Raw genomic sequence first — 20,266 nt, 5'->3', positions numbered from 1 at the left:
ACCATACAAGAAAGCTGAATGTTGGAATATTCAGGACAAAAGATAATACTTATTTACACAGCACATCATTAAATGGTTGAATCTGCTCCCCACAAGATTGGCCATCAACTCAGATAGCTTTATTCTCTTTGGATTTGCGCAATTTTCTTTTAAAGCTATCAGTGTGACTATTAGCCACAATGGTTACTTTCACTTTCCAGTGTCTGAGGCAGTACCACTCTGAATATCAGTTGATGGGGTGAGCACTGTTGCATTTATGTCCTGCTTGTCAGCTTCCCATGGGCATCTGGTTCACAACTGGGAGAATTGTTGCTGGACTAGGTGGGCATTTGGCCTGGGGAGGGCCATTAGAGAGGTCCAGAGAGCTACGTTTGGCCCTTGGGCCCAAGGTTCCCTGCCTCCGTCCTAAAACATTAACTGAGGAAGTGGTGTCCACAGAGCATAGGAAGACACAAACAATAATGCTACAACATGTAGTGATCACACACAGAGTTTGCATTTCAATGTATTACATTTATACGTATCTCACCTTTCCTTATGAGCATGCTTCTCCCCCCCCCCCATTTTATCCTCTGCTGCAAACTTGTGAGGTAGGTAAGCTGAGAGACAGTCCAAGGTCATCCAGGCTGCGGAGGGATTTGAACCCTGGTCCTTCAGTTCTGAGTCCTCACACTCTTAACTACTACACCACAATGCTCTTTGGTGCATACGTCCAGGAGCATGTTTGTGGTCGGCACACAGCTGCCTGCATTTTGGAACTCTCGTTAGGGGGACACAGGGCTGTATGGAGCTTGTCACGATGGGCTCCGAAAGTGCAAAACGTTCCACTCCTCCACTTATTATGGGATGCACTCCTCTAACTTGTTTCCGGTGGTGACAGGAAAAACAAAACTCCTAAGGTCTTTCCAGAATCGTGTTTAGGGCTTGAAACAAGCCGTTCTTTTTCAATGCTGCTGTTTTAGACGGATTACGAGCTGCTTCTGTTGGCTCTTCCTTCTGGGGTGACTGATTGGTGCTGAATGTTGTGTTTTAAAAAAACAACAACACGCCACTTTTACTTTTTTGCAAGCCGCCCCAGAGGAACACGGAATAAATGTCTAAAGTAAAATAAAGCAAGCAGCAGCTGCCGCAACAGCAGCCCCCTTCCCGCCGCGCTCTCCTCCTCCTCCTCCTTGCCGGCCAGGCCAAGCCAGGCCCCCTTCGGAAAGGCCCGCCTCCCCCTTGTCCTCCGCCGCCGCCTCCCTCGCCGGCTTGTCCCCTCTGGCCCCGGCCGCGTCTCTGTGCAGCGGCCCCGCCATGGCAGCGGCACTGGCGGCCTTGCGAGCGCTGCGGCAGGTCGGGCCTGGCACGGCTTCTGCCGCCGCCGCTCCTTGTGCAGCCGGCTTGGCCAGGCCCCGTCGCGCCTTAGTCGGCTGCTCCCAGGCCGCCTGGGTCAATAGCAGCAGCGGCAGCCAGGCCGCCCCGGCTCGGAGGCTCAGCACCAGCCCCGCGTTGCTGCTCGCCGGTGAGTCGCGGCGGGGAGGAGAGGAAGCGAGGGATGAATGGGCGCCGCGGGGCACCGGGGCGGAGTGGGCGGCGGAGGGTGCAGTGCAAGGGGCCCGATCCGGAGGGAAGGTCTCCTGCGCATTATGAATGGGAGCTGCGGAGGAGCTTCAGTCGCTCTCGTTGGGTGGAAGGAGGGGGTGCTGCTGCTGCTGCTTTGCAACCCAAGCCTGCGCGTGCCTTTCTCGGAAGCCCCTGAGAATCGAGAGGCGGCTTACTCCCATGGAAGCGTGCCTAAGAGTGCAGCTGGGCAGCCCAAACTTGTGCGGGTTTACCTTACTTGAGTTCAAAGTGGCTTATTCCCCCAGCATCCGGTCATAGATTTGCAGCTTGTTTTCTGCTACACACCATGCATAAAGCACATCTTCACCCCACCCCCAATGAATCCTGGGAACTGCATTTTGAGCGGAGCTACAATTCCCAGCACCCTTAACAAACTACAGTTCCTGAAGTTCTTTTTTGGGGGGGAGGGGAGAGGGATATGAGTTAAATGTGTACGGAGCCTCAGAAACTGCAGTCCTAAACACACCTGGGTGTGAGCCCCATTGAGTTCAATAGGACTTACTTTTGAGTAGACAAAGTTAGGATGGAGCTTTTCAGTACTGCAACCCTGAGCACATTTATTGGGAGTAAGCACAGTTGAACACAGTGGGACTCATTTCTGAGTAACATGCCTAGGATTTAATTATGCAAAACTTAACAGTGTTTTGTGGGTGTTACGAGATTTTGGGATATTTTACCAAGCAGGGTCGGAGGGAAGGGATTGCTTTGGTTGACCCAGCTGGGGTGTTCAAACTTAAAATCTGTCTTGTGTGCAATACAAAGTTTGTGTTCTTATTGGCTCATATGCTGGCTTTATGCACTCTTTACCCTGGATTTTTGCAGGATTTGAATCATGCTTCCTGCATGCCCAAGACCTAATCAAGGAATAGAGGTCAGGGTTGCATTCCTTCATTACCCCGTGAATGTTAAACATCCATGGAAGTACTGTTGTCTGTACAGGGTTAATTTTATTGCAGTATTTGCTTGGTTTGCCATTCATATCCAGTGACACTCCCATTCTGATTGGATCTGAATCTTTGGACTGGGTTTTGTGTTTGTTGCTGTGCAGCATAGTAATTTATTGCATTGCTTGTCATTCCCTATGCACCCTCATTTTTTCTCAGATTAAATTATGCAAGATGGGGATAGTGGTTTTTTTTGTCCACCCCCCCCCCCAGCAGCAGCAGCAGGCAAATGGAATTAGGGTCATGAGATTTTACACCACAGTAAATGTAACGTCAGGCCCAGGTGGCTGAATGTGACCCTCTATGCCTCTCTGTATGGCCTTCAGGGCTCTTTCCAGGCTACACCCCTTCCCTAGGCCGCATCCCGCACCAGCCCTGCTCTGTGCTGTTACCTGCTTGTAATGAGTCCTTGAACTCTGATAATTCCCGTTGCTTGCCTTGGACGGAGCAGGGGTGTTTATGTGGAAACCTCTGATGGCTGGAATGTAGCCTACTGTACAAAGGTAAGAGTTGCATCCATTGCCTACACCACTTTTGCCTTTGAACCCACCTGGAAGGTTGCCCACAAGGCAATGCAGCCCTTGGGCCAAAAAAGGCCCTGCAATCCCTGTATTATTTAAGGTGCTGCAAGGCTTCATTCCCTTGAGTGGTAGATTGTGCTGCAGAACTTCTTTCTAGGTTGCTCCCAAGTGGTGTATGCATATTAGTGGGGCCACTAAGTTGTACTTGCTCATGGTGGGGGAAAAGGGGGAGAATGGTTTAGGGAGAGGGTCCCGGGGGGGGGGGGACAGCTTTACATTCACAGAAGATTGGGCAAAGGACTCTGTAAGATTTCAAGGGTACCAGGCATGCTTGCCCAGGGTCTGTGTTTCCTTTTGGATAATGAGGTGCAGAAGAGACTGTGGTGTCTCGATCAAATGTGGTTTATTTACACATATATACAACCTGAGTCTGGGGGACGCGGGTGGCGCTGTGGGTTAAAACCACTGAGCCTAGGGCTTGCCGATCAGAAGGTCGGTGGTTCGAATCCCTGCAATGGGGTGAGCTCCTGTTGCTCAGTCCCAGCTCCTGCCCACCTAGCAGTTCGAAAGCACGTCAAAGTGCAAGTAGATAAATAGGTACCGCTCCAAGCAGGAAGGTAAACGGCGTTTCCGTGTGCTACTCTGGTTCGCCAGAAAGCGGCTTAGTCATGCTGGCCACATGACCTGGAAGCTGTACGCCGGCTCCCTCAGCCAATAACGCGAGATGATGAGCGCCGCAACCCCAGAGTTGGTCACGACTGGACCTAATGGTCAGGGGTCCCTTTACCGTTACAACCTGAATCTAGATAGAGGGAGTTCCCAGCATTGCACTCCAAGGGGGTCTCTTGCTTCTCTCATAGGGGCAGGAGCAGCTCTCCTGTTCCTGTCACGGCTGCCATGTTGGATCCAAAAACTGCCAGCAAACATTCTACTTGGCCTCCACTTTCCTGCTTGCCAAACCACAAGCCCACCGCAGTTGTGCTTGTGCCCCTCCCTCCCGAAACTGGGCTTTTGTCTCTGCTAACTCTCTCTCACCTCAGGAAGGATTTTCCCATTTCTTTTCCTGCCCAGAGAGTCTCTGTGAATAGCCTCTTTGATCAACCATTTCTTTGTGGTCTTCTAATGGTCCATCTCTGTAGGCAATTACTTCATCAGGAAGGCAGTCTGGCTTATTTTTTTTAACTTGGCTTATATTTTAACAGGCTAAATTAAGTGTTTGGCACCCCAGATTTATAAAGGGGGTCCAGAATTAGAAGGGGAGAACCTTTGCTCTCTGCAAAGGAACCATGTAATTTCTTAAATCAATCAATCAATCAATCAGATTTTATTCGACCGTCAGTCAGAAATAAACATTTATCCATACAAAATTTAAAACATCTAAAGGAACTTAAAACTTAAACCGACAATAAGAAGGAGGCTATACATTTAGATTTCTTAAATGAGATCGGGATGGAAAGTGTCATCCCACAAACCTATAGCACTATGGACTATTTTATGATATTTGACTGTGGTGTGTTGACTGGAATCCTAGCTTTTCTCGCTTGTTTTAATTAACTGCAGGGAAGTGCAAGCAATTCGTAGATGGGCGTTATCCAAAGGAGCTTCACTCCTTAGCCCTTCTGGTGTGTTAGTCCTGAACAATCATAAAAATCATCCCTGCAGAAATAAATATGTAGTAAATCAAATGTATTGAAATAATATGCGGCAAATTGCTTCTAAGACTACCAATTCAGACTGCAGGTTGGGATGGCTCGGGAAGTTGGATCTTTTACTTCTGCCCCATGTAAAAAGACTCATCCACTCTGAACACTGCTGTGCAATTTCCTCCTCTGAAATTGGAGCAGTTGAAAGGGAGGTGTGCCTCTATACCAGACTAAGACCTGGGAGACCTGGGTTCTAGTCCCCACTTGACCATGAAGCTCACTGGGTTACCTTGGGCCAGTCACAGTCTCTCAGCCCAGTCTACCTCACAGGGTTGATGTGAGTATAAAATGGAGGGGAAAGAACTTTGTATAAAACCACCTTTACCTTCTTGGAGGGAAGGTTGGATATAAATGTACTGATGAATGAATGAAATGGATGCACAGCTTGGATTTGGGAGTGGGGTTTTTTTGTACTTGAAATAGGAAAGCACACTATCTTTTTCTAATTCCTGCTTGCAAACTTGGAACTAGGAAATCAAGTGCTTTTTTATGCTGACACTTTGTAAGGTAAAACATTGAGGCAAAAAGCAAGGTGTGTTGAAATGTTCTGTTTGCTTCATTCAGCCCGTCGATTCACAGACAAGCATGAATGGATAACAGTTGAAAACAGTATTGGAACCGTAGGAATCAGCAACTTTGCACAGGTACTCTCTCTCTCTCTCTCTCTCTCACTTGGCTTTGTGCTGCAAAATTGACATCTGTTGGCCTTGGTCTTTGGCTCCTTTATTGCCTATTCTGCATGTAGAGCCAAATTGTAGACTTGGAACTCCATCATTACCGGCCACTTTAAACCATCATCTCCCCACTTCAGCAGTTTTGCTCTGTATCTTACACTTAGGACTCAGTGGGAACCTTGGCTCAAAGCATTTATTGCTTTTTGTTTGTTTAATTGTTGATCATACTTTTTAATGCAAGTGTTTATAGGGCTGAATACGTCCTTGTAACAGGGGTTGGAAAAAATCCCCAGGTGCTTGATTAGTTCCCTATGCACCTAAATATTTCAGTAGGGTCTATGATTTTGCAGACAGAACAACAACAAAATGACTGTGTGTGTTGGAGCCTAAGAAATAGAAATGTTTATTGCCCTGCTTATATATTTATTGCCTCATTTGCAGTGGTGGTGGTGATGGTGATGGATAGTACCTGAACCTTTGCTCTCTGCATAGGAGCCATGTAATTTCTTAAATGAGATTGGGACTGCAAGTGTCATTTGGTCTGCATCCAGCTTGGCTGGTCGCAACTCGTACTAAACCCAGAGCAGAGCTTTGCTGTGTCAAAAAACGTGTACAGAAATGCATATACCAAGAAAAAGCGTGCAGAATTAGATGTGTTGTATCGGTGAAAATAACATAGAAAATGCATCATATTAGGGAATATTGCTTTGCAAAAATGTGTATATTAGACAAAATTTTATACAGAAATTGGAGGAATTTGTGCTAAAATGTTGATTAATTTTCATGAGTACTTTTTTAAAAATTAAAAACTGATGTAAAAATGTGGAGAGCTAAATTTCAGAAAAACGGAGAGAAAATTGACGCATTCACCCATCCTTAACCAGCAGACAGGCTGCCAAATAGACAGATCCTTGCCCTATGCCTACCTTTGCCAATTTTGTGCCCTCCAGATGTTTTGGACTATACCCGTGGTTGGGGCTCTTGGGAGTTGTAGTCCATAACAACTGAAGGGCAACCAGTTGGCAAGGGTTGCCCTATGCCAAAGCCAGAGATACTGTAACCAGCAAAGTTATGGCCATGTTTAGTAAAGGGACCCCTGACCATTAGGTCCAGTCGTGACCGACTCTGGGGTTGCGCGCTCATCTCGCATTATTGGCCGAGGGAGCCGGCGTATAGCTTCCAGGTCATGTGGCCAGCATGACAAAGCCGCTTCTGGCAAACCAGAGCAGCACATGGAAACGCCGTTTACCTTCCCGCCGGAGCGGTCCCTATTTATCTACTTGCACTTTGATGTGCTTTCGAACTGCTAGGTTGGCAGGAGCTGGGACCTAGCAACGGGAGCTCACCCCGTCACAGGGATTCGAACCGCTGACCTTCTGATCAGCAAGCCCTAGGCTCAGTGGTTTAACCACAGCGCCACCTGGGTCCCCATCCACAAATCTTGTGGTGTTTCATTGCTCTTGCTCGTCTAAACCTAGATGTGCCTGGTGCACAACCTATTATTTATTTGTTTTCTCGAACATTTATAATTCACAGCATAACAAGGGAGCTTGCAACAGGTTAAGTAAAATCAGTCTCTAGCTCTCTGTAAAACATTTAAAAGTCAGTAGGTGCTGGTTGGCTTAAACAAAAATTCTTACAGCAAAGGCCTGTCTGAACAGTGCAGTTTTCGGAAGACATCTGAAAGAAGGGACGGTTCTTGCTGAACCTCTATGGGTGGGCAGTTCCACAAAGCAGGGACCCTCAGGGTCCCTTCCCACTCTACAATTCTATGATCAGAGGTCTCAGGGATGAAGGCAGAGTACAAGTGATCAGGCGGTCCCTAAGGTACCTTGGGCCCAAGTTGTGTAAGGGCTTTATGAATTAACACAAGAACCTTGAAGCAGGCCTGGTGGCAAAATCAGCAACCAGTGTTGCTCTCCTTGGGACCCTTGCAGTCAGTTGTTGCATTACAAGAGGGAGGTTGGAGCCATTGCTGCAATACAATTCACACACAAAGGAAGTCTGGAAAAGAGGGCCTGGCCCTTCCCTAAGAACAGCATGGTGGTAACATGGGTCTCTCTCTGTGTGTGTCAGGTGCTCCTAAGCTGGTGTGGCTGAGAGACTCCACAGCTGCTTCTCTCTCCATTCATCACCCTCCAGTTTGACTTGGCTGTGTTTGAGAAGCCAGTCATATTATCCTTCAGAAATCAGTCATATTTATGGCTTGTTTGTGATAGTTTGTTTGCCAGTCTAAAGCGTATTCAGAGACAAGTGTGGGAAGCTTTGCAGCCCATGTTTGAAATGGTTCTTGGGAACTGCAATAGGAATAGTGCCACCAGCATCTCGGGTGTGTGGATTATAACGTGGTGCATTTGTGGATTCCAACTTTTTGATAGCTTTCTCAGTTAATGATTCTTGCTGATGTCTGTTTCAGGAAGCACTAGGAGACGTCGTTTATTGTAGTCTTCCAGAAATTGGAACAAAGCTGAACAAACAGGGTAAGCGATTTTCTTTACTTTTTGGCACTTTTCACATTGCAACATTGGCATTTTGATTTAAACAGTAGTGTCTTTCTTAGATTAGAACCCCAAAGGTTAATTTAGGTATTTTTCAACAGCTTTGAGCATACCAAGTTGTTTGTGTGTGTGTTTAAGGACTTTGAATAGAAGGCTCCGCTTCTGTTTCCCCACCTCCCATGTTACGGCACAAGCAACGTTTAAAAGATCGTTACTTTGGAAACTTTGGAAAATTGGGGTGGGGTGGGTGGTGTCCTGCTGTTTGGAAATTACATCTTTGGACTTGCTTACGCAAGCAGATCTAATTGTGCATTCACTGAGATCTAAGCCTTCTCCTTTCATAGCCTCCACTCTTGTAAAGAGGGAGAGGAAACATAGTTTTTTCTCCTCTAATGTTGTGTACAGATTATACCAGCTTTAAAACAAAGTAGCGTTGTTTCTTTCCTGCTGCATTTCAAACCACATTTGGACATCATTGCACACATCAGCACAGTTGTACAGTGGTACCTCGGTTTACAAACACAATTGGTTCCGGAAGTCCGTACTTAACCTGAAGCGAACTTTTCCATTGAAAGTAATGAAAGTGGATTAATCCGTTCCAGACGGGTCCGCGGAGTACTTAAACTGAAAATACTCAAACTGAGGCGTACTTAAACTGAGGTATGACTGTATGTGTTGCCAGGTGTCCTGCTGTCTGTCTGCACTAATGGATGGAGAGGGGATGTGGATATTTTCTAATTGCTTATGCTTTTCTAATTGGATCAAAGCTGGCTTGGCGGAAAACACATCAAAAGGCAATATTTCTCCAGAAACTACAGGATCGTAGCTAACGCTATGTGTACACGGCTTCACATAGGGAGTGCACTGGATGCAGAGTAAATGTGTACACCACCTAGGCTGAAATGGAGCTTGGATTTACCTGAATTACTAATCTTTTAACAGTGGAGCTCCCTACCTTTAGAAAATTATTGTGGCAGCGCCAAATAGTTCTCAACTTCCTCGAAGCCCAGTTAATGCGGTTTCTAAATTAAATGCTTTGCTCTCTTCAATTCTGTATTTCAGATGAGTTTGGTGCTTTGGAAAGTGTGAAGGCTGCTAGTGAACTCTATTCCCCACTCACAGGAGAAGTAACAGAAATCAACACTGCCCTTGCTGATAATCCAGGACTTGTCAACAAATCTTGCTACCAAGATGGTAAGGGAGGCATCTTAACTTTGCAAGTGTGTTCCCGCCACCATCGAGTTGGAGGGATAACAGTGGAACTTGTTTAGTATTGTTTTGTGCTTGCGGCAGTGAGGTTTATTTGAAAGCATTTTTATCCCATTCATCGGATGAAAAATGCTCACAGAACTTCTTAGAAATATCAGTGATAAGGTAGTCCCTACTCTCAGGCTGACCGAAAAGGGATAGGGAGAAAGGAGGAACAAAGCAAACCCAGCACTATTTCTTAGGTCCAGAGTTCTTTTAATGGCCATTCTGGAAAGATTGTAAGGAAAGGGAGAGCCAAGAGTTGCTGATATTTCAGCAGAGAGGCCCTGGAGTTCCATGTATCTCCCTTTCTCCTGTAGCCACGAATGGAATGGCGCTATATTCTCATCTTCAATAGTGAAAAGTTACCTATTTCCTATGAGACTCTTATGCTTGTCGACATGAATGGAAATTGCTAGGGTCAAGAGCCAGCATTTTACTGGAGCTCCAAGGAGCTGTGTGTGCTGCTGCTGCTGCTGCTTCTAATTGAGTTGCTTTTATGCTCCTAGGTTGGCTTATCAAGATGACTGTGGATAACCCTTCAGAATTTGATGAACTCATGAGTGAAGATGCATATGAAAAATACATAAAATCTATTGAGGAGTGATCCAAATGTTAACAGTAAACCAACGCAGACCATTTTCTTCACTGTAGATTGTCCTAAATTAGTGGTATACAGAAGGTTCAACTCTGAGCAGCTTATCCAGGAAATTTTCAAGGAAAATATGCTGCCTTTGATTCAAATTGTGCTGATCTATGCCCACAAGTGACTGCAAATCAAAACATTTTCATTTGGGGGGCAGGTGTCTGTCTTCTAGTACATGGTGGTTATTGTTTTTTAGTCGAATAAATGTAATTATAGGAGGTCAAGAGTCTGAAGTTCATAATTACATCTGGAGTAGAATAACCTTTGTTCCTAAAATAAACCTAAGCATTGATAAAGTAGAACTGTAACAGCCTTAATTTCACAGCACAAACTGTGCTTCTCAGCTCCACGGGTTTTATTCCCTCCCCAAGACAGCAGCCTGCTTTCAATCACGTTTTGTAATATTAAGGCTGCATTGCTGCCGTCGGAATTAGTGAAGGTTCCAGGTGATTAGAGCAGAACCAGATTTCACCTTTTTAAGTGAAACTGGGGGAGGTGTGGCCATCCTCTACAGATAAGGCTCCCTGCTTTGCAGTGGAACAGATAACAGAAGTTAATAAAAAATCCTGACTTTACCAAGTGTGTTTGCTGTTCTTTTTGTGTGTGTTCTACAGTAGCCTCTCTGTGGGATTAATATTTAAATGATGGGATTTTGGAATGTGCTGGATCAATCTTGCAGTGTAATGCATTTGACTGATTGGAGTGTCTGCCGTACATGTTCTAAGCAGTGTTTTAAAACTCTCGAATGAGCTGGGTTAGGTTATCCGGGGAACTGAAAATGTCAGTTAGTGTGCAGCCTGTAGTGGAATTAAATGGCAGTCAAATATATGTCTAATAATCCACAGGAGTTAAGTTTTTAATAACTGTTGTTGAAAGCATTCTCCTTGACAAAGATGCAGTGAAGATAAGGGCCAGGCAGTCAATCCGCAATGAATGGTACTCCCAACTGCTTGGGATGTCAGCTGTGTTAATGGCACTGATAAAGCAGCATGTGATCTGGGACATGTGCCCGAGGATCCTTTAGAATGTGCCTACCCACCTCTGACAGTGCGAGGGATTTTTGGATAGGTCTCTTGAATTTCTTGGGCAGCAGACTTACATGGCTTAGCACCTGCCCAAGATAAAGAACACAGCAGGAAAAACGGCTTTCTGAAGTCTGGGAACAGATGAAACAGTTTTTCATTTCCCTCAGTGTATTCTTATTTATGATTTTATTTACTTACTGTATTTATATCTCACCTTTTTCTCAAGGTGGTATGTATGGTTCTTCCCCTCCACATTTAATCCCCACAACAACCTTTGGAAGTAGGTTAGGCTGAGAGGCAGTGACTGGCCCAAGGTTGTCCAGTGAGCTTCATGGCCGAGTAGAGATTTGAACCCAGGTCTCCCAGTTCCCAATCTGACACTCTAAATACTATACCACACTTGCTCATCTTTCCTTGGCACATCAACATTACTCTCCTTGACACATCAGCTCTGCAAAGTGGGGTTGATGCATGGATTTTTGTTCTTCCTCAGTAACATTAAGAAAGAGGCAAGAATGGGCGGGCTCCTGTGTTATCAACCCCCTCCCCTTAAAGGCAACCACTTGGTGGCCATCACTACTTCTTGTAGCCAGTTCCAGAGTTTTAACTACGTGCTGTGTGAAGAAGCACTTTTTGGTCTGTCCTGCATCTACATTAGGTGACCCTAGTATTACGAGAAAGAATCACATTCTCCATGCCTAAATCTCTACCCCTCTATCATGTCCGTCCTTCCTTGCCATTTTTTCTAAACTAAAAAGCCTCCAGTCTTGTAACATTTCCTCAAAAGGGGAGTTGCTCCAACCTCTGGAATCATTTTCACTGTCGTTTTCTGAACCTTTTCCAGGTCTACAGCAGCCTTTTTCAGGTATGGGGAGCGGGGCTCTGCCCAGTGTGACTGCACCACAGACAGATTAGTATAATTGCATTTATGACACAGCAGAGGTTTCCATGTTGGTGACACTTTTAGACACGATCATTTCACAACACAGCAATTCAGTTTTACTAGCAAACAGGAGGTTAATTTGTGAACCGCTCTGAGACCCCTGGGTATGGGGTGGTATATAAATTCTAAACCCTCCCCCAAAACCTAACCCCTTTCCAGCCCCGGGAGGAGCGTGGGGAGCAGTCACGTGACACACCTACACACTGTAGCTGACACACTTAACGTGTTGCCACACACAGTTTGGAAAGCTCTGTGATAGGGGGTATGGGATTTTATTCTCAGTCCCTTTCAGTAATGATCCCTAATGTTGCCTTTTTCACTGCTGCCACACACTAGGTTGATGTCTTCATTAAGTTTATGCTCAAAGAACAATAAGAGCAAAAACACCCACAGAGTCTTCGAAGTAATTAAACCCATTGCAGACAAATTCAAAAATGCCCAAGAAGCATCAGTGAGTGGGACAGGAATGGGATAGGCACTCCTAGAGCATTTTTTGGTAAATCCCAACTCCCCCCCATACATTAATAAATGGGATGTCCCAACAATTTGTCCAGGTCTCCCTCAAACCTGGCTCCAGCTCTCACAGACTGTTTGAAGTGATGTCTAAATGTACCTCTTGCGAGAGGCTGAGATGATTGCCCCTGTCAGTGACTTTGAGCAGGTCATTCACTTGCTGCAAATGTCGTAAGGAATAGGAATGTTGGCAGAAAGGCAGGTAGGTTGCCTCATCATTTTCAGGCTGCCCTGAGGCCCACAGGAGAGAGGATTTAGGGAATGTTTCATCTCCACTAGGGCACTAGGAGAGGGCACTAGGAGAAAGGCACTAGGAGAAGGGGACGACAGAGGACAAGATGGTTGGACAGTGTTCTCGAAGCTACGAACATGAGTTTGACCAAGCTGCGGGAGGCAGTGCAAGACAGGAGTGCCTGGCGTGCTCTGGTCCATGGGGTCACGAAGAGTCGGACACGACTGAACGACTAAACAACAAACAACAATCATCTCCACCCAGCAGGATGAAACGTGGAGGGCCACAGGTTAGCTACCTCTGGCCTATTTCTTGTTCAGATGTGTGAGCCCTTTTCTGATGTTCTGTGAAATGGACACAGGAGGGGTGCCCTGGATGTGCATTCATTAGAACGTCTGAATGGGGACCCCCTGCATATAGCTATACACACACTGGGCTCTATCCATGCAGTTGAACATGTGGCAGCACTGGTTTTAGATACTGTATTAATCTGATAATTTGTCAAAATTTGCCCATCTATGATAGAGGACCTTGTGTAAGCACATCGGTTCAGTGCAGGGATAGGGGAACCTGTGGCCTTCCAGATGTTTTTAGCCTCCCAATTCCCATCAGCATAAATAAAAATAGTGCACTGAAACGGAAATGTGATCAAGTAGCTGAACACCATGGTCTGTAGCCTAAAACCTTGAAAGACACACTCAGGTTTGCTTAACGCATTCCAGTGCTTTGACCCTTTGCTTCCATTGCCCTTTGAAATATTTGTGATGGCAAACACAGGAAGTCAGAGTGTCCCACTAGCATCCGTCAGCACATGGCACCAAGCACCAGAAACTGGGCACAAGATGCCCTGCAACTAGTCACCCATGAGACAATTCTACTCCGTACATTAAAAGTCAAGGTTCCGAGACAGTTGGAATGCATTTTTGGAACTCTTCATTGAGTAAACAGCCACAAGTTAGAAGCAGTGGGAGACACAAGGCAGGGATGGAAACTTCCCCAACTTAATGGATGCTAATCTAGACTACAGCAGAACATTAATACTTACCCTAATCCTTATTTGAATGTGCATAACTGAACACTGTAATAGTATGCTAAACAACTGAATAACAGAGATGAAAATACTGCAGCTTAAAAAAAGAAAAAGTGTGAGGTTGGAGGATGATAATGTGAAAAAAGCATGGGTTTTTAAAAAGTGCATGTTGCACTCCTTCCAGTAGAGGGTGATGGTGCTTTGCCAAGCAACAGGTTTGTGCGCAGAGGGACATGAGCAGACAAATGCTCTTTCCTAAGGAACATAAACCAGAACACAACACGGTTAACATGCATACATAGGCCTGTTGATCTTACTGTGTTTTTAATAGTGGATTGTAGCATAAGGCTATATTTTGATGATACTGTTTGACAGATTTGAGGGCAATATTGTAAAGCTATTTGGGGTTTCTTCCACTCTGCCATGATTTCTGGACAAATTCATTTTGGAGGATTACATAGCACTGAAAAGTCCCCTGGAAAAACCCAAAGCTAGCTCCCCTACGGGTGCCTACTGAGCCTACATACAACAGTGTCCAACCATTCCAAAGTATGTTTAAAGGTTTGAGTAAGTGAAAGGATAGATGCCATTCTATGTACCTAACGAAAAGAGTGCATATGCCCTATCACTTGAGAGCATTTCCTTCTGTTTGAAAGCTTCCCCCAGGGATGGTTTTGACTGCACTAGATATCCATTTGGTATGTGACTTTTTGGGGATGTGGTATAGGACTTGTGGGGGTGGAGAGAAGTTCAAAAATGAACAACCAGGTTTTCCTTTTCCTCCACATTCAACAAGGCTCCTGTTCCTCTACCAGGTACAGCCAGGGTAGCCAATGTCGTGCCCTCCAGATGTGGTTGCACGCCAAATCCCATCAATGCCAGCCAACATGGCAAAGGAATAATGGGAGTTGTAGCCCAGCAACATCTGGAGAGCCACAGCTTTCCCATCCCTGCACTGAAGAGAGGAGGGTGGTTTCAGAGTTGCCTGATAACCAGAGATGTTCCATGGAAAAAGGAAATTGTAACCTGAGAGTAGTGCACACTGTCCCTTTAGAACAGGGGTGGCCACCTCCCAAGAGACTGATCTACTCACAGAGTTAAAACTGGGAGTGATCTACCCCCTTTTGGGGGGTTCAGGTCAAAGCTGTTGAGTTTTTTTAAGGAAGGGAAGCCCTGTTTTTTGGGGGTTAGGTCAAACTTGTTGAGCTTCTTTTAGGAGGGAGGGAGGCCCATTTTTGTTTAGGGCTTCAGGTCATAGTTCAGCTTTTTGTAGTGAGGAGGAAAATTTTGGGTGAGCTTTTTTTTAGGGGTGCCAGGGATCTAGCAGTGATCTACCACAGACATCCAGTGATCTACTGGTAGATCACAATCTACCTGTTGCACGTGCCTGCTTTAGAAGAAGGGTGGAAACCTGTGGCCCTCCAGATATTCCTGGACTATAAGTCCCATTAGCCCCAGCCAGCAAAGTCAATGGCTAGGGATGATGGGAGTTGTAGTCCAGCATCTGGAGAGCCACAGGCTCCCCCCCTTCTGCTTTAGAATAATGTAAGTATCCTTTGCTTTGGCCTTCCATCCAGGATGCAGCATGGGAAGAAGGGCTGTGGCTCAAGGGTAGAGCATTTACTTTGCGTGCAGAAGGTCCTAGGTTCAGTCCCTGGCATCTCCAGGTGGGGCTTGTAGATACTCCTGCCTAAAACTCTGGAAGATCAGCTGCAGCTCAGTGTAGACCAGGCATCCCCAAACTTCGGCCCTCCAGATGTTTTGGACTACAATCCCCATCATCCCTGACCACTGGTCCTGTTAGCTGGGGATCATGGGAGTTGTAGGCCAAAACATCTGGAGGGCCGCAGTTTGGGGATGCCTGGTGTAGACAATACTGAGCTAGCTTGACCAATGCTCTGGCTCTGTATAAGAGAGTTTCCTATGTATCCCCACGCAGCAGTATGCTGTAGCCTAGTACAATACATTGTCTGAATAAACATGAGGCACTTCCTTTGCGGAAGGACGTATCTTTCCTTTGATAACCTTAATTTTCAATCAGTCAGCTGCTAAACACTTGGGGCAGCCTGCTGGGAAAATAACAGGCACAACCGACAAGGCATTATTTCCAAGCTGCTTCCTGGGGAGAGCATTCAGGAACAGCCATTGTGTGTGCTTGGGCCTTTCTTTTTAACACAGGCAACAGCTTAAAGAAAGATATATCCAATCCAGGTATCCAGCACTCCACTGCAGTCAAGAAAGGTGGGTGAAGGAGCAAATGGGTAGGGTGACTGTGGATCAAAGGACAGTCTTCTACAAAAAGGCATTCTCTGTTTAAAGGATTGTCCAGTCCAAGTCTGGGAGCTGGCATGTAGGGCAGTGTGTTCCCCCAAAAGAGGCCTATCTAGTTCAGCTTTCACAGTGGCCAACCACAGCTGCCCAAGGGAAGCCTGCAAACAGGACCAGACTGCAACTCCCAACCACTGGTAGATAGAGGCATACCATGGAGGTTCAACATAGCCATCATGACTAGTAGCCATTGAAAGCCTTACCTTCTGAATTTGTCCTAATCCTCTTTAGGAGCAAATAGTTTAACTATGCAGCATGCAGAAAAAACCATTTTACAGTACTGTCCCGAATCTTCCCCAATGAGCTTCGTTGAATGGCCCCAAGTTCTAGAATTATGAAAAAAAATGCCAATCTACCAGCAGACTCTGTCTTCTGCCCACACTAAGCTTGGATGGTGTATTTAGCAACAGATTCATATGATGGAGTCATATTGAGTTTGTAGGGGGTAGAACATAATCAATTACATATCGTTTGCAAACAACAAGGACAGCAAATGCCGATTGCTTTCACAGGATAGATTTTTGTTATGGACATGGGATGAATAAGCAAACAATGGCAATTTTCACTCCTGTTTCTGTTGGAACTCTCTATTGCCCCTATGCCCTCCTCTGTTGCACCTATGGAAAAATAAAAGTAGATCTGGCAAGCCAGAAGCCTGTCCATGCCCAAGTTGCATCATAGATTAGGGATGGGCATCCTGTCAACACAAAGGACCATATATTTGTCCATTCCATGTGGGTGGAGGATTTGAAAAGCAGCAGGATTCAACCAGCTGGGATCTGCTTCTCCAGGGCATGCTAGGGATGCCTGGCTGCCACTTGCCCAACTCCTCAGCCCAACAGCCCCAGATCACTCTGGGCAGTCTGATCCTTCTTCTTCTTCTTTGGCGATCACTCGTAGCCGAGTAAGATTGTCTTCCATGAACACGGTCTTAGCAGTGAGTCCATAAGTGACTGTAGAGGCCAATTCTGGATCCACACGTCCTTCCACAGTGGGGACATAGGTTTCCGTGTGGGAGTTGATCATGGTGAGGGTTTGCCAAGCGTGCCTTCCTCTTAGCACCTTTCTCCCTTTTTGTCCTGAGTTTGAGCGTCTTCAAAGCCCATGACATCTTTGGTAAAAGCTGTTCTCTAACTGGAGTGCTTGCAGGCTCACAGAGTTGTCTCCACCTAATTCAGTCAAAGCCTGGCTCCCCTCAGGTTGGCCTGATTCGGTTTGAGCTTCGGTCAAATCCAGTGCATGTCCTTAGAAAACAGGTGAAACAAAAATGCTATTTTCTGCACGTGGCACCCAGGCTGTCTTACCTCTGCAAATCTTGCTATGTGTGGAGATGGCCGAAAGCACTAGAGTCCCACTCGAGATGAACAGGGGTGCTGAGCGACTGGTGCTGAGTGGATTGCCCCGGCCCCCCCCACCAGCACTTAACTTGTTAGCAGGGTCATTGAGAGTATCAACGCAGCAGCCTCCCTGTGTCAAATTAAATTAGCAGCAAGCCAATTACAGCGACAGCTTTGTCGGCTAAGCTGACGGTGGCTGGCGCATCTCAATGTCTTCATCGCAGAATGAGTGACAAATCTGGCTGTCTCTTTGCCTGGTGCCTCTGCTGTCAACTGACAGAGGATAAAAGATTCTCTTTCACTTTCCATCCCTTGGGAGACATGGGATTTACAATGGTCTCAGATGGCTATCTCTACCACGAGGTGACAGCAGAGTAATCAAACCTGACATTTAAAGGACACAAAGACTCTATGTATCGCTGGGGCAGGTGGATAAAGGCAGGTCATTGCTTTGGCAGCCCTTGGAAGGTGGAAACATGAGATCTCCCCTTTGCTGAACGGGTGGCAGGAGCCTGGGAGCCAAAGGCAGGCAGGCAAAGTTTTTTTTTTTCTTTTTCTTTTTTAATCTTTATTGAATGTTACGATTAAAAGTACATATGAACAGTTTGCCCATACATCACATATAAAAAAAGCTAACAGATCATATATACAGAAATATATATCACAGAACATAAACTAAAACGCAGAAGATAATGAAAGAAAAGACAAAAATTAAGAAAAAAGAAAAGAAAAAAGAAGTAAAGAAGAAAAGAGAGAACAAAAAAAAAAGAAAAGTGAAGAAAACAGAGAATTCTACAAGAAAAAAAAAACATGACTCCCACCGCTTCATCGTACAGTAAATAATTTACCATTTTTCCAGCTTGTCTGTCTTTTTCTATTATACTCTTGTTTTGAAACAATTTTTCCCTATATCTTTCTTTATTTTCTTTCGTTTTTCTTTTTCGGCAAGGTTAATCCAAACATAGCCAGGTTTTTGATCCCAACCCTTGTTTCCCCAAATAATCGTTTAGGTATTTCCACTGATTTCTCACTAAATTTTTTGATTTGTGGTGTATTACATCTGTCAATTTAGCTAGCTCCAAATACTCACACAATTTGTTAATCCATTCTCCCTTTGATGGGATGTTTGTACTTTTCCATTTACCCGCAATTAATATTCTGGCTGCTGATGAGGCATACATAAATATATTCACCTTTTCATTGGCAATCTCGTTGTTCTGAATACCTAGTAGGTACATTTCTGCCTTTTTGGGGAAAGATGTTTTTAATAATTTTTTAACCTCTTCATGAATTAATTCCCAAAAATTCTTGATTATAGGGCAGGACCACCATACATGAAAAAAGCTGCCCACTGCATTGCTGCATCTCCAGCATTTATTGCTGCAGGAGTTATTGATTATCGCCAATTTGCTGGGTACCATGTACCAGGCAGGCAAAGTTGAGTCAGGTCTCCTACCCACTTTTCACACTGCACTCCAAGGGTTTGTCTGAGCACGCTGACCCTTCCCAGCTGCCCAGCTTTAGTTCCGGTTCTGTCGAGACTCATCGCCTGAGTTTGCAATAAGAAGGAACGATATAAATAGCATTCCAGTCAATATAATAATCAGCACATCCATATCAACAAAATATTGAAGGCATAACGTAACATGTTAATAGAAAATGCAGAAACAGTTCAAAAACATTTTGGTTTTTGAAATATAATAGCAATAATTTTAAAATGATAGACATAACATTTTTTTTAACCTACCATGTCTAGTAACAACTGCCATTATAGTAAAGCTTTAGTTTTGGGATGTCCTCCAGGGCTTCACACAAGACACATTTCGTGTGATTGGTTGAACACTAACTCTGGTCATGTAAAAAGTGCTGTTAAAATGAGATAAATTACAGGCTGAAATGAGGGATAAACCTGGCTCTTACTAACTATGGGTATAAAACTGAGGGAGAAGGGGAGTAATCTTAATTATAGTTTGACATACAGTACTCTCAATTTTTATATTTTCCAATCTTGACCGTATTTGAGTACCTGCTTATCCATTCCTCTGCCTGCCCCAAAAGGCTGTGTTTCCACTGCGGAGGATGCTTACCTGGGAGAAATTGCTGCAGTAAATGCCCTAGAGTTGGCAGCACAGGTGTAGTAGAGAAAACCTTCTGGGACTGTCAACAGACTGCAAGAAATTAGCCTGGGTCTTCTGTTCCAACAAAAACAGCAAACCTCTGCTTGTAGTCTGTATCTTGCCGAGTACAAAGCTTCCCTTTCTGCTCTCGAGATCCCAGTGGGTTTCCCGTGGCTTCCATGTGGTCCCTGGACTGTAGGAGTTTCAAAATAGCAGTAGAGGCATTGGTTTTGTAATGTTTCTGAGCTCCCGCTTGCCTCTGTGACTCCAAACAGGAAGGCACATGCTCTGTGAACGTGGATGCAGGCAGCACAGCTGCCAGAGAAACGTGGGCTAACAGGAGACAAGGCATCGTCCTTTGCCTCTGGGAGAAGTGCAAAAAGCGAGTGCTGTGTTAAGATTTTAAAAAGGAGGGAGAGGTAGCACAGCCCTGAACTCCTTGTAGCATCTACTAGTAAGATCACATAACATTGGCATAGCTGCCAAGTTATCCCTTTTTTTCAGGGATTTTCCATTATGCTGAATAGGCTTCCTCGCGAGAAAAGGGAAAACTTGGCAGCTATGAACATTGGTCCAGCTGGGTGAGGCCAAAGGTCCATCTATATCATGTGATCCTTGACACAAATTTCACACACATCATGGTCAAAACTTTAAAGGGCTGCAAGCTTGTGTGCAAAAATAAAATAAAAAAACTGTCCTCCCCTCCCTGCACACAGCAAACTTAGCATGCCCAGACAGTTGGGTTTGGCCACTTGCCCTGATGTGCTAGGTATCCATGTAGGTGTTCTCCCCACTACCACCAATGGCAGATAATAGAGGCATCAAATACTACAGTAAAGTCATACCTAAACAAAGGTGTCACAGATGATTCATGATTGTATCTCTGTCACTTAATATTGTAT

At 45.2% G+C, this 20,266-nt stretch overlaps 1 protein-coding gene and 1 long non-coding RNA gene across 2 annotated transcripts; one reads left to right on the top strand and one right to left on the bottom strand.

The window, feature by feature from the left end:
• Positions 1-1,256: 1,256 nt before the first annotated feature.
• On the top strand, positions 1,257-10,414 carry GCSH (glycine cleavage system protein H). Its single transcript, XM_035120461.3, has 5 exons — positions 1,257-1,504; positions 5,338-5,417; positions 7,864-7,927; positions 9,008-9,139; positions 9,703-10,414. The coding sequence occupies exons 1-5, from the start codon at positions 1,297-1,299 to the stop codon at positions 9,798-9,800; spliced, it is 582 nt and encodes a 193-aa protein (XP_034976352.1). The 5' UTR covers positions 1,257-1,296; the 3' UTR covers positions 9,801-10,414.
• Positions 10,415-13,652: 3,238 nt separating this feature from the next.
• Positions 13,653-19,840, bottom strand: LOC148685328 (uncharacterized). The gene is made up of 3 exons (XR_015950544.1): positions 19,335-19,840; positions 18,995-19,113; positions 13,653-13,837 (listed from the first exon to the last, which is right to left on the bottom strand). It is a non-coding gene; the product is annotated as an uncharacterized LOC148685328 (long non-coding RNA).
• Between the last annotated feature and the right edge of the window lie 426 nt (positions 19,841-20,266).

Source organism: Zootoca vivipara, chromosome 6, assembly GCF_965207765.1.
Source record: "Zootoca vivipara chromosome 6, rZooViv2.hap1.1, whole genome shotgun sequence".
Classification (NCBI taxonomy): Eukaryota; Metazoa; Chordata; class Lepidosauria; order Squamata; family Lacertidae; genus Zootoca; species Zootoca vivipara.
The sequence above is the reverse complement of the archived record's forward strand: the minus strand, read 5'-3'. Positions and strand labels throughout refer to the sequence as shown.

What these genes read in the sequence shown, in the direction of transcription:
- GCSH (XM_035120461.3), top strand. Translation starts at nt 1,297, where the DNA reads ATGGCAGCGGCACTGGCGGCCTTGCGAGCGCTGCGGCAGGTCGGGCCT. An exon ending in GAATCAGCAACTTTGCACAG is followed by an intron (nt 5,418 to 7,863) that starts GTACTCTCTCTC and finishes TGTCTGTTTCAG; the next exon opens with GAAGCACTAGGAGACGTCGT. An exon ending in AACAAAGCTGAACAAACAGG is followed by an intron (nt 7,928 to 9,007) that starts GTAAGCGATTTT and finishes TCTGTATTTCAG; the next exon opens with ATGAGTTTGGTGCTTTGGAA.